Source organism: Globicephala melas, chromosome 11 (genome assembly GCF_963455315.2).
Source record: "Globicephala melas chromosome 11, mGloMel1.2, whole genome shotgun sequence".
Lineage (NCBI taxonomy): Eukaryota > Metazoa > Chordata > Mammalia > Artiodactyla > Delphinidae > Globicephala > Globicephala melas.
In genome coordinates, this window is record NC_083324.2 from 13,076,171 (window position 1) to 13,091,153 (window position 14,983).

The 14,983-nt window shown below is 37.6% G+C and overlaps 1 protein-coding gene across 8 annotated transcripts in view; it reads right to left on the reverse strand.

Annotated features, from left to right (window-relative positions):
* Nucleotides 1–14,983, reverse strand: part of CNTN4 (contactin 4) — a 973,761-nt gene that overhangs the window by 131,470 nt on the left and 827,308 nt on the right. For all 8 annotated transcript variants that reach the window (XM_060307736.1, XM_060307734.1, XM_060307732.1 and 5 more), the window contains one exon: nt 11,240–11,390. In XM_060307736.1, coding sequence (XP_060163719.1) covers nt 11,240–11,390 — 151 coding nt within the window. The remainder of the gene's footprint in view (nt 1–11,239; nt 11,391–14,983) is intronic.

Here is a 14,983-nt window from a genome sequence, read left to right on the forward strand (position 1 = left end):
ACAGCTAGATTTACCCCTTTAAGCACTAAGTTAATTTTTAAAAATTATCACTGGGAGGGAGTGGTCTTTCTATGATGTACACTCACCTGCCTTACTAATCTAAGCTCACTGAAGATAATTTTTCCTCTTTAGGGACATAATAGAACAGCAATTGTCATTGTTTGCTGCAGAGATAAAGAAAGATATTTATTCCCTTATTAATACTCTTTTAATTCCGAACGGCAGATGTAATTCTGGCTTTCAGAAAGACATTGAAAGAAATGCTTAAGACAGTGAGAGGATGCCAAATAATGTCATATGAAGATGATCAGGGACATTTGGGCTTGGAAAAGAATTGAAAGAGGACTTGAGAATAGCTTGTTAGAATATAAGGGGAAGAGGGGTGATGGAAAAGAATTAGATTGTTTAGTATAACTTCAGAGTGGAAATTACAAGGCTATTGGTTATAAAGAAATAATCTAACAATTAGTTAGGTCTCCATCTTAGATGTAACCAGGGAAGGTGAGGGTCCAGCCATTGTGGGGATCCCTGTCCTGGAATGGAGGCTAGGCTCCATGACTAGAGTAGGAATTTGACATTAGTGCCTGCCTAGTATCCATTTATTCTTTTTCTGGTTGTAGGACCCTACATTTCTTTGGAGAAACCCCTGTCCCATTCTCAGTCCATGAGGTCTGAGGGGGCGCTTCTCCAAGGGCCTCGTAGCTTAGATTAGGATAAGCACACGATCATGTGCTTCTAATCAGTGCATCACACCCCCTTGAATGTTACTGGTTCAGGGAAGATCACTGACCAAGGCAGGTTTATTCAATTTCACGAACACCTATTCTGGAACTGTTAGAAGACAGGGCAAGCATGGTGCTGCTGGCAGGCATCCTACCGCCAGGAGAGGACAATCCATCAGAAAATGGAGCCAACAAAGAGCAAGGCACTGATGAGAGATGAAGAGAGCCATCCATTCCTGATGTCACCGTGTAAGCACCTGAACCCGGTCACACCTCAAGTCACAGCCCATCCCTGGTCTTCTCAAACACGGAGCCAATGAATTCCCTTTTGTACTGAAGCCAGCTCAGAGCTGAGTTTCTGTCACTTGCAATCAACAGTCCATCAAGGTTGGTTTAATGGCTCCCTATAATTCTAGGAGCCTAGGTGTTTATTAATGGTTCTGTTATTTCTATATTTTGATGTTTTTGTTTGTAATAGATCAACTTCAACCTCATCTGCCTCAAGTGCCTTCTGTCTAGAAACTAAAAGTAAACAAAATTATCAACTTTATTCAGTTAGTTGGCTTAACTGCTCAATTAATCCAAATGATGCCACTGCCTTGGTGGCATCTAGAGGCCTCTCCTGAGAAGTAAAGTACTTGCACCTTTGTGACAAGTCATCCCTGTTTTAAATGTCTGCTATTGCCTACACTCCTATTGTTGGATAAATATACAAGAAAACAAGAAATGATTTATGTTTATGGCTATTCTGCCTACACAACAGCAAAGCTATAAAAACTGAAGATTCAGTCTTTCATTTAGATGATTGGTTTAATATAAATAAGGCCAGTGTAAATCTGATTTAAATTTCTAAAGCCTTGAAAAACCAAAGTAAGGACATACAAACATATTTTAAAAATTGCTCACATGTTAACATTAAATCAGTACTTTTGAATCTATACCCACTGAGATAACCATAATACCACCATATAAGATCAAAATGTAAACATTTAAAAATATTGCTTCTTATACTTTTATTGTAAACTCATTTGTAGGCAGCTGATTAGTTCAATTTGAAATTAAAACTCACTTAAGTAGCATTTGGCAAAGTCAAAACATAAGCTCTAGGGAGAACATTAATAAAAAGTGGTGCTTGATCACAAATTTTGTTCCACCGAAACTTGGTTTATATTGATATTTTGTAATCGAGATGAATAATCTTTTATTCAAATGTTAAAGGCCATCACTAAAAAGTCTACAAGTGACAAATGTTGGAGAGAGTGTGGAGAAAAGAGAACCCTCTTGCACTGTTAGGAATGTAAATTGGTGCAGCCACTACGAAAAACATTATGGAAGTTCCTCAAAAAACCAAAAATTGGGCTTCCTTGGTGGCGCAGTGGTTGAGAGTCTGCCTGCCAATGCAGGGGACACAAGTTCGTGCCCGGGTGTGGGAAGATCCCACATGACACGGAGCAGCTGGGCCCGTGAGCCATGGCCGCTGAGCCTGTGCGTCCGGAGCCTGTGCTCTGCAACGGGAGAGGCCACAACAGTGAGAGGCCTGAGTAGCGCAAAAAAAACAAAAACAAACAAACAAAAGAAAACAAAAAATAGAGTTGCTATATGATCCAGCAATCCCACTCCTGGGCATACACCCAGACAAAACTATAATTGGAAAAGATACATGCACCCCCTATGTTCATAGCAGCACTATTTACAATAAATAGCCAAGACATGGAAACAACCTAAATGTCCGTTGACAGACGAATGGATAAAGAAGACATGGTACATATATACAATGGAATACTAATCAGCCATAAAAAAAGAATGAAATAATGCCATTTGCAGCAACAAGGATGGACCTAGAGATTATTATACTAAGTGAAGTAAGTCAGAAAGAGAAAGACAAATACCATATGATATCACTTATATGTGAAATCTAAAAATATAATACAAATCAACATATCTATGAAACAAAAACAGACTCACAGACATAGAGAACAGACTTGTGGTTGCCAAGGGGGAGGGGAGAGTGGGGGAAGTATGGATTGGGAGTTTGGGATTAGAAGATGCAATCTATTACATACAGGATAGATAAACAGCAAGGTCCTACTGTACAGCACAGGGAACTATATTCAATATCCTGTGATAAACCATAATGGAAAAGAATATGAAAAAGAGCCGTGTGGATGAAAGGCTCTTGGAGCTGCAGCCAGGAGTCAGTGCTGTGCCTCTGAGGTGGGAGAGACAACTTCAGGACACTGGTCCACTAGAGACCTCCCAGCTCAGCACAGTATCAAATGGCAAAAATCTCCCAGAGATCTCCATCTCAACACCAGCACCCAGCTTCACTCAATGACCAGCAAGCTACAGTGCTGGACACCCTATGCCAAACAACTAGCAAGACAGGAACAGAACCCCACCCATTAGTACAGAGGCTGCCTAAAATCATAATAAGTTCACAGACACCCCAAAACACACCACCAGACGTGGACCTGCCCACCAGAAAGACAAGATCCAACCTCATCCATCAGAACACAGGCACTAGTCCCCTCCAACAGGAAGCCTACACAACCCACTGAACCAACTTTAGCCACTGGGGACAGACACCAAAAACAACAGAAACTACGAACCTGCAGCCTGCAAAAAGGAGATGCCAAACACAGTAAGATACGCAAAATGAGAAGACAGGAAAATACACAGCAGATGAAGGAGCAAGATAAAAACCCACCAGACCTAACAAATGAAGAGGAAATAGGTAGTCTACCCGAAAAAGAATTCAGAATAATGATAGTAAAGATGATCCAAAATCTTGGAAATAGAATAGACAAAATGCAAGAAACATTTAACAAGGACCTAGAAGAACTAAAGATGAAACAAACAATGATAAACAACACAATAAATGAAATTAAAAATATTCTAGATGGGATCAATAGCAGAATAACTGAGGCAGAAGAACGGATAAGTGACCTGGAAGATAAAATAGTGGAAATAACTACTGCAGAGCAGAATAAGGAAAAAAGAATGAAAAGAACTGAGGACAGTCTCAGAGACCTCTGGGACAACATTAAACGCACTAACATTCGAATTATAGGGGTTCCAGAAGAAGAAGAGAAAAAGAAAGGGACTGAGAAAATATTTGAAGAGATTACAGTTGAAAACTTCCCTAATATGGGAAAGGAAATAGTTAATCAAGTCCAGGAAGCACAGAGAGTCCCATACAGGATAAATCCAAGGAGAAATACGCCAAGACACATATTAATCAAACTGTCAAAAATTAAATACAAAGAAAACATATTAAAAGCAGCAAGGGAAAAATAACACACAAGGGAATCCCCATAAGGTTAACAGCTGATCTTTCAGCAGAAACTCTGCAAGCCAGAAGGGAGTGGCAGGACATATTGAAAGTGTTGAAGGAGAAAAACCTGCAACCAAGATTACTCTACCCAGCAAGGATCTCATTCAGATTTGATGGAGAAATTAAAACCTTTACAGACAAGCAAAAGCCGAGAGAGTTCAGCACCACTAAACCAGCTTTACAACAAATGCTAAAGGAACTTCTCTAGGCAAGAAACACAAAAGAAGGAAAAGACCTACAATAACGAACCCAAAACAATTAAGAAAATGGGAATAGGAACATACATATCGATAATTACCTTAAATGTAAATAGACTAAATGCTCCCACCAAAAGACACAGATTGGCTGAATGGATACAAAAACAAGACCCATATATATGCTGTCTACAAGAGACCCACTTCAGACCTAGAGACACATACAGACTGAAAGTAAGGGGATGGAAAAAGATATTCCATGCAAAGGAAACCAAAAGAAAGCTGGAGTAGCAATTCTCATATCAGACAAAATAGACTTTAAAATAAAGACTATTAGAAGAGACAAAGAAGGACACTCCATAATGATCAAGGGATCGATCCAAGAAGATATAAGAATTGTAAATATTTATGCACCCAACATAGGAGCACCTCAATACATAAGGCAAATACTAACAGCCATAAAATGGGAAATCGACAGTAACACATTCATAGTAGGGGCCTTTAACACCCCACTTTCACCAATGGACAGATCATCCAAAATGAAAATAAATAAGGGAACACAAGCTTTAAATGATACATTAAACAAGATGACTTAATTGATATTTATAGGACATTCCATGCAAAAACAACAGAATACACATTTTTCTCAAGTGCTCATGGAACATCCTCCAGGATAGATCATATATTGGGTCACAAATCAAGCCTTGGTAAATTTAAGAAAATTGAAATTTTATCAAGTATCTTTTCTGACCACAACGCTATGAGACTAGATATCAATTACAGGAAAAGATCTGTGAAAATACAAACACATGGAGGCTAAACAATACACAACTTTATAACGAAGTGATCACTGAAGAAATCAAAGAGGAAATCAAAAAATACCTAGAAACAAATGACAATGGAGACACGACGACTCAAAACCTATGGGATGCAGGAAAAGCAGTTCTAAGAGGGAAGTTTATAGCAATAGAATCCTACCTTAAGAAACAGGAAACATCTCAAATAAACAACCTAACCTTGCACCTAAAGCAATTAGAGAAAGAAGAACAAAAAACCCCCAAAGTTAGCAGAAGGAAAGAAATCATAAAAATCAGATCAGAAATAAATGAAAAAGAAATGACGGAAACGATAGCAAAGATCAATAAAACTAAAAGCTGGTTCCTTGAGAAGATAAACAAAATTGATAAACCATTAGCCAGACTCGTCAAGGAAAAAAAGGGAGAAGACTCAAATCAATAGAATTAGAAATGAAAAAGGAGAAGTAACAACTGACACTGCAGAAATACAAAAGATCATGAGAGATTACTACAAGCAACTCTATGCCAGTAAAATGGACAACCTGGAAGAAATGGACAAATTCTTAGAAATGCACAACCTGCCAAGACTGAATCAGGAAGAAATAGAAAATATGAACAGACCAATCACAAGCACTGAAATTGAAACTGTGATTAAAACTCTTCCAACAAACAAAAGCCCAGGACCAGATGGCTTCACAGGCGAATTCTATCAAACATTTAGAGAAGAGCTAACACCTATCCTTCTCAAACTCTTCCAAAATATAGCAGAGGGAGGAACATTCCCAAACTCATTCTTCGAGGTCACCATCACCCTGATACCAAAACCAGACAAGGAGGTCACAAAGAAAGAAAACTACAGGCCAATATCACTGATGAACATAGATGCAAAAATCCTCAACAAAATACTAGCAAACAGAATCCAACAGCACATTACAAGGATTGTACACCATGATCAGGTGGGGTTTATTCCAGGAATGCAAGGATTCTTCAATATATGCAAATCAATCAATGTGATACACCATATTAAAAAATTGAAGGAGAAAAACCATATGATCATCTCAATAGATGCAGAGAAAGCTTTTGACAAAATTCAACACCCATTTATGATAAAAACCCTGCAGAAAGTAGGCATAGAGGGAACTTTCCTCAACATAATAAAGGCCATATATGACAAACCCACAGGCAACATCGTCCTCATTGGTGTAATACTGAAAGTATTTCCACTAAGATCAGGAACAAGACAAGGTTGCCCACTCTCACCACTCTTACTCAACACAGTTTTGGAATTTTTAGCCACAGCAATCAGAGAAGAAAAGGAAACAAAAGGAATCCAAATCGGAAAAGAAGAAGTAAAGCTGTCACTGTTTGCAAATGACCTGACACTATACATAGAGAATCCTAAAGATGCTACCAGAAAACTGCTAGAGCTAATCAATGAATTTGGTAAAGTAGCAGGATACAAAATTAAGGCACAGAAATCTCTGGCATTCCTATATACTAATGATGAAAAATCTGAAAGTGAAATCAAGAAAACCTTCCCATTTACCACTGCAACAAAAAGAATAAAATATCTAGGAATAAACCTACCTAAGAAGACAAAAGACCTGTATCCAGAAAATTATAAGACACTGATGAAAGAAATTAAAGATGATACAAATAGATGGAGAGATATACCATGTTCTTGGATTGGAAGAATCAACATTGTGAAAATGACTCTACTACCCAAAGCAATCTACAGATTCTATGCAATCCTTATCAAACTACCACTGGCATTTTTCACAGGACAAGAACAAAAAATTTCACAATTTGTATGGAAACACAAAAGACCCCGAATAGCCAAAACAATTTTGAGAACGAAAAACGGAGCTGGAGGAATCAGGCTCCCTGACTTCAGACTATACTACAAAGCTACAGTAATCAAGACAGTAAGGTACTGCCACAAAAACAGAAAGATAGATCAATGGAACAGGATAGAAAGCCCAGAGATAAACCCACACACATATGGTCACCTTATGTTTGATAAAGGAGGCAGGAATGTACAGTGGAGAAACGACAGCCTCTTCAATAAGTGGTGCTGGGAAAACTGAACAGGTACATGTAAAGGTATGAGATTAGATCACTCCCTAACACCATACACAAAAATAAGCTCAAAATGGATTAAAGACCTATATGTAAGGCCAGAAACCATCAAACTCTTAGAGGAAAACTCTATGACTTAAATCACAGCAAGATACTTTTTGACCGACCTCCTAGACAAATGGAAATAAAAACAAAAATAAACAAATGGGACCTAATGAAGCTTCAAAGCTTTTGCACAGCAAAGGAAACCATAAACAAGACCAAAAGACAACCCTCAGAATGGGAGAAAATATTTGCAAATGAAGCAACTGACAAAGGATTAATCTCCAAAATTTATAAGCAGGCCATGCAGCTCAATAACAAAAAAACAAACAACCCAATCCAAAAATGGGCAGAAGACCTAAATAAACATTTCTCCAAAGAAGATATACAGATGCCAACAAACACATGAAAGAATGCTCAACATTATTAATCATTAGAGAAATGCAAATCAAAACAAACTAAATCAAAACTAACAAATCAAAACTACAATGAGATATCATCTCACACCAGTCAGAATGGCCATCTTCAAAAAATCTAGAAACAATAAATGCTGGAGAGGGTGTGGAGGAAAGGGAACACTCTTGCACTGCTGGTGGGAATGTGAATTGGTACAGCCACTATGGAGAACAGTATGGAAGTTCCTTATAAAACTACAAATAGAACTACCATATGACCCAGCAATCCCACTACTGGGCATATACCCTGAGAAAATCATAATTCAAAAAGACTCATGTACCAAAATGTTCATTGCAGCTCTATTTACAATAGCCAGGAGATGGAAACAACCTAAGTGCCCATCATTGGATGAATGGATGAAGATGTGGCACATATATACAATGGAATATTACTCAGCCATAAAAAGAAACGAAATGGAGCTATTTGTAATGAGGTGGATGGACCTAGAGTCTGTCATACAGAGTGAAGTTAGACAGAAAGAGAAAGACAAATACTGTATGCTAACACATATATATGGAATTTAAGAGAAAAAAATGTCATGAAGAACCTAGGGGTAAGACAGGAATAAAGACACAGACCTACTACAGCATGGGCTTGAGGATATGGGGAGGGGGAAGGGTAAGCTGTGACAAAGCGAGAGCGTGGCATGGACATATATACACTACCAAATGTAAAATAGATAGCTAGTGGGAAGCAGCCGCATAGCACAGGGAGATCAGCTGGTGCTTTCTGACCACCTAGAAGGGTGGGATAGGGAGGGTGGGAGTGAGGGAGACGCAAGAGGGAAGAGATATGGGAACATATGTATATGTATAACTGATTCACTTTGTTATAAAGCAGAAACTAACACACCATTGTAAAGCAATTATACTCCGATAAAGATGTAAAAAAAAAAAAAAAGAATTAGGGCTAACAAGTCAGTATATTAGAAAGTATTACTCAACACTGGACACAGTCAAAGAATTTTTTCTTTTGTGTTGTTCTAACAATGTCAATCCTTTTCTAAAATAGGAATTCTAAAATTTTTCACTTCTGAATTCTGCATATGATTGCTTTTGTTCACTTATCCACTTAATTATGCTTCTCCTTTATCAGAAAAAAATAGAGGAAAATGGTGGAATTTCTTCTCTGCCAATGAGAAAATAATGGTAATATCTTTCTTACTTTTTACACTTTTCAGAAATTACAGGATGTTCAGCTGAGATTATGTCTTTCTCGTAACTTAAAAACCAGCAGCCCATGGAGTAAACTTGATCCATGGATGTGTGGACCATATTGTACTAACATTAAAATTTTAAAAAGGTGCTGATGATTAAAAATTAAGATAGTTCAAATTAAATTCCTTATTTCTAGTTTCCCTTGAAAAATGAGATGGTGGGGAGGCAACGGACCTGCATGTCCATTTGGTGGCAAAAATATGCCAGAATTGAGTGGCAGGTGTCTCCCTTGGACGGGGCACACACTGAAGTCCCCACCATTCCCCTTTAAGTTACACCTGGCCAGCTTTTGGATTCATTTTCATTAGGGAAATCAACCTACCTGTTTAATATATTTTGAGCGGGGTAGCAGGGAGAAATAAAACTGTGAGAACACAGCACCCATGAAGAGAAAAAGTGCTAATACTGATAGTTTGGGTCATGCCTGGTGACACTGGAGGTGGAGGTGATAAATACTAAGACTTGAGTGATGATGGGGAGTTCCCTCGCTTTAAAGATATCTTTAGCGCCACATAAATGTTGAAGCAATATTTGAACCCCATTAATCAAGTCAGAAGAAAAAACAAAAATTGGAGAGAGATAAGCTTTGTGGTAAGCTAAGTGGTAGAAACAGTCAATTAAATTCACTTATTAAAAATAATTCTTGATATTGATATATCATTTTCCCATAGTTAATTTAATCAACTTATAGCAATGATTAAGTTATAGCAGTGGTAAACAATCATTAATACTGTTCAAAATGTTAGGCTGTCCCTTTTCTTCTAGGCACATAGTAAGACTGTATTTCCCTGCTGGGTTGAATTTGGGCAAAGCCATGTGACTTGTTTTGGCCATTGAAACATGAGTGAAAAAGAAGTGTTTCACTTCTGGGCAGAAGCTTTAAGAGCCCATGCATGTTTAGCCACCCTCTCTTCCTTCTGCAATTCGAATGTTCCAGAGAGTGCTATTCTACCAGCCTATACTTTAGAAGGCAGCAAAGCCCCCAGCAGACCCCTGGTGCGCGTGCAGTGTGGATGGGAAATTTCCTTTTGTTTTAAAACACTGCAGGCTGCTTGTGACAGTGGCAAAGCTTATTTGCCTCTCCTGGATTTTGATCTACCATGTTGCTCGAGCTTCATTCATTCAAGGTTTTTGACATGTCTGTCTCTTATTCATATTATTAAAAAAACTGTTTTCTTCATATCATGGTTATATTAAAACTTGAAAAATTCAGCCTTAATCTAAGCAATACATGTGGTACATAAAATAAGAAACTGTGCTCTCAAGTTCCAACTTTGGCTCCAGATTTAAATGCCATGCCAATAATTTGTAAACTATACTGCTTTCTTGATATGACAGAAATCAGAGAGAGATGTATATTACAGATTTAATATATGTGAATACACCATCTATAAACCATATCAGGTTTGTTGGCAAAAATCATTAATAAGGACAATATCATCAGTGCAATGATCTACTTTGCATATGCAAATCCAAAGGTGTACAGGTATAAAGTTGATACATACACATTTTTACAGCCTTCCCCAATTGCATCTTTGAGTACTTGACCTTTAGCATCCATGAAAATCGTAATGTATAGAGCTGGTATATGTGATCTGATGTGGGACATGGACTCATGTGCAATTATCATTTTCCAACAGATTGAGTAGATTACGGAAAGGGGTGGGGGATATATTTTATGGAGGTGATGGCCAAGAAAAGGTCTTAAGAGATACCTGCCATCTGTCACAATGTGACCTAAAACCCCAACAACCCCTGTAATTACACTATATAAACAACATGGCTTCTAAACGTAATTCCCTTACAATAGGAAACACGGGTGACGAGTTTAGATATCAGAAAGAAAAAAAAAAAAAACTTTTCAAAAAAAGTTTCTTTTTGGAACTCTGTTTCACAAAGACATGATTAAAATGATCAAAACCATCCTATTTGAGAATGAGTTTTGGAATTAGAGACATTTAGCTCCAAAAAAGGAGAGACTAACAAGAGACATACTAGCCACTGCCAACTATCTGAAGGGGTTGTCATCGCAAAGAAGAACTGGATTTACTTGTTTATACGAAAAGGAGGTAGGATGGAGAAAAGTGGGCAAACCTACAAATAAATTTTAGGCTAAAATTAAGAAAGATTATTTCTAGTTGCTCATCTTTGGGCAGCTCCAACAGCCTTCAAGAGGGACCATGTGACCTCTCTGTGCAGAAAGGGCTTTCTAGAATCTTAATATCAAGAAGGATTATAAAGACCAACTAATTTACCACCCTTTTCCAAAGCTTCAGTTCTTTGATTAACAGTTAATTCACGAAGAGCAGAGAGTAAATTCTTCCCTCTAGGACTATTAATAACAGACCTATAAATTATTGCAGGTTAATCAAATATTAAAATTACTTCAAGATAATACCTTTCATTTTCTCTTAATACGTCTCTTCCTTTCTTCCAGGTGTAGACAGGTTTCGGAGAGGCTTTCGGCTTACACTCAATGACAACTTCACCTCCCACTTTGACAAGCGTTTCTCTTTTTAAGAGGGTTCTTGAAAAATCTGGGCCCACAGCTGGAAGAGAATATAGAAAATAGAATAATTAATTTTTATGGAAGAAAAAACCACTAGATCATTCTTTATAGCTTTTTTCTTTCTGTAATGGACTTATTGCTGTCTTGGGCATCAAAGGGAGGATGCTACATTTTTTTCTGAAGTAAAGGGAGTAGCACTGGATGTTTTGATAGATTATGGAAAGTTGAGCTGTAATTTGTATATGGTAAAATATACCAGTTGTAAGTGCACACAGCTTGATGCATTTGGTATACTCCAACGGGAAGATCAAAATATAGAACATTCTATCACCTTACTGAGTGATTCTTTAAAAAACATTATTCCATGTTCAAATGAAGATAAATTTAAAAATTTAAGGGAAGCAAAAAGGAGAGACAAAACAAAAACCCATAAGGTATTTTTCTGATTGTGTAGACTAAACCTTCCCTTCATTGACAGTTACCACCTCTGCTCTTTTCCATAGCACTCTGTGCATGTCTCCATCAGAAGATGTGCTGGAATGTCTATAGCATCACCATCTGTAAAGCTTCTCCTTAAAATCAACGACTTTGTTCAGCTTTCCACTACTACTGCCCAATGCAGTGCTTGGTTCTTGCTGGATAAATTGTGACTTACTCTTACAAAACTCGATTCTATCCTCACTACCAGTATTCTAAAAATTCATTCATGTTGACACCAAATATGTAGTTATGGGGATGTAACATTAAATAATTCTTTCTTTACTAAAACAAAAGATCTACATCTGTATCCTTACAGAAATATAGAAGGGGCCTTTCTGAAAAATCTCTATTTTCTTCTGCATTAGTTGAATTAACATGTTTTAGGATATGTTGTGAGCACAGATTCATCTCCTGGAATCTTAATTTTATCATATTTAAAATCCCAAACTCACTGCCATTTGACCTGATGGAATTTAAGATTTAGTACCATGCTGAATGTGAAATTTAAATGCTAACCACAAATTACTTGAAAGAGGACAGGTAGTGAGTGTGCATGTATGTAGGTGGGGAGGACGGGGGTCAGTTTTTTTAAACGTACCCAAACTGTAAGCTGGTGATTTAAAAAAATAAAAGCAGGCTTCAGCAGAAGCAAGGTAAACCTTTATTAAGTGCTTTTGTCATGGAAATACTTTCAGTGTCTAGAAAGAAAGAAAGATGGAAAGGTTACTTTTTACTGGGGTGATGCAATGTACACATGGGGCTGGTTTTACTACGTGAAGATTAAAGTAAATAAATGAATCTAGCAGGCAATTGATACTTCAATCTGTGCTCCTTGGATTCATGAGGGGAATCTATAATTCAAAGAGTAATTCCATAATGATAAATGAAATTAATAAGTAGAGTGCAAGTACAAATGTTTTTGCTATAATTAGATAGATGCATTCCTTGTATGATCTGCAAAATCACATAATAAAAATTATAGGGTTCTGAAAAAGATAAGGTCAGGACAGACATACTCAATATTTATGTAACAGGAATACTAACAAAAACAATAATCATTCTAGTAAATATGTTAGCATGACTGAAAAGACAGATTAAATCCCTAATAGATAAATACTACAAAAAATACAGGACTTCAGTGTGTGTGTGTGTGTGTGTGTGTGTGTGTGGTGTGTGTGTGAAGACAGCTTGATGAAACAAGGGAGCTGGAAGAGAGAAGAGTTGAGATTGGTAAAGTATAAAACAAGTACAAAGTGCAGAAGAGAACCACGCTCTGAACATCGCTATGTTAGAGTATGTGACCAAACTCAGTCAAGAGGAAAATGTGGGCTGAATGGGAGCCACGGTCAATGTGCTTTCCGCCTTGGCTAGCTGTGTTGACTTGAGTTAGTGGGCCTTGTTCTCGGTGGCTGGAACTAGTGACATACACAAAGCCGGCATCTGCTATACTGACCTCATTTGCCACTCCCACACATGCTAATTTTCAACACAGAAAAGTTACTTTTTCTTTTTCTTTTTGGCCTCACCGCATGGCATGTGGGATCTTAGTTCCCTGACCAGGGATGGAATCTGTGCCCCCTGCAGTGGAAGCACAGAGTCTTAACCACTGGATCGCCAGGGAAGTCCCACAGAAAGGTTCTTGTAGCAGAATAGACTCACTCCCATCTTATGGAAACACCTGAACTGACACATTAATGTAAAAAAAAAAAAAAAAATCAAGTTTCTAGAACATTTTAAAAAAGGGTATTGTGTGAAATAAAGGTACAAATCTGTAACATACAAAAATCCCTTCTTAAAACTATATCTTTCTACACACATTTTTATCACTTTAGGCAGACATTTTTCATCTGTTCAACAGGAATTCTGCAGTTGCATTTGAAATGAGTTACATAAATCAAACCATGCACAACACATGGGTGTATTTGTCAAAAAACTATGTATTGCGTTTACGCTTTGAAATAGCATGATATCAGCCACACAGAAGGCAGAAAACACACATTCCAGTGTCAAAAGAATTTGTACTGTACTATGTATGTGCATATTATCTTTTGGATATCCTAGAGATAAGACTGCCTTTGAATGTCTTTCACTAATAAAAATGGAATTATAAATTTAAATCTTTTCTCTTTGTCTACTTCGTTTGCTTAATTTATTTCTAGTGTTACCAAACTCTGCAAATCTATCAGTTGCCACCATAAGCTGCAATGCTTCCTAGGGCAAAATTGTTAGACCTTCATCTGTTTTTGAGTACTTGATCCATTAATGGTGTCTTAATACTCTGTCATTTTGTGACCATCTTTCACACCTGAGATACCCTAAAGCTTGTGGGATGACGCTCTTTCATGTCTGTACCTTATATTTATTCTGATTACTAACCAGGAGAGTTAGTAATCAGGAGAGGAGAGCTTGAAGGCAAAGTAAAAGGACCCTGTTAATTTGACATTCACAGAGAATCAGGTTTTAAGTTATTGGTAAGGTCCCAATAGGGCACTGTTAGAATCCAACCTTTGCTGGCACTGGAAAAAGTGAGTGCACTTTGAAGGTGAGATTTCAGTGGGTTCCTAGTAGTTCAGAAAAGATAAAACCAATTGTCCAATTACCCACTTGAGTCCGAGAGTAGCACCAATCCTGGGAGATCCTCTTTTGCTAAATCTAATACACTTCGAGGACAATTATTTTTTACACGGACAACTAGGGGGCACTGCTCACCCAGTGTTGGAATAAGCCACCTCTTCCCTGTGGAAAATCAACTTTTTATTATTTATCAATGATCTTTAATTCATTAACATTACATTACCTAGGAGAAGCATCATCCGGCTGAGAGAAGCCTTCTATGCGATTCTCAACTGTTTGTTTTTACTTAATTAAATGGCTCTTGGTCACATATCAAGGGTATTTTAAGGGGCCAACAGAACCCTTGAAAACTGAAGTTGTGCCTTAGGATCATTTCTCAAGAGAGATAGTAAGAATGATAACTCCTTAATGGGATGTGCAGTGGCAGTCCCATCTGGGAAATAGATGGGTGTGATGTGTTACTCTATTATTGAAGGGGAAAGGATAATTATGTGTGCCTGTTCTGTCATAGTCTGTAGACACAACACTGGGAACACTGCCAGTTGATGGAGACTATTAAGGATGGCTCTTTTAGAAGTT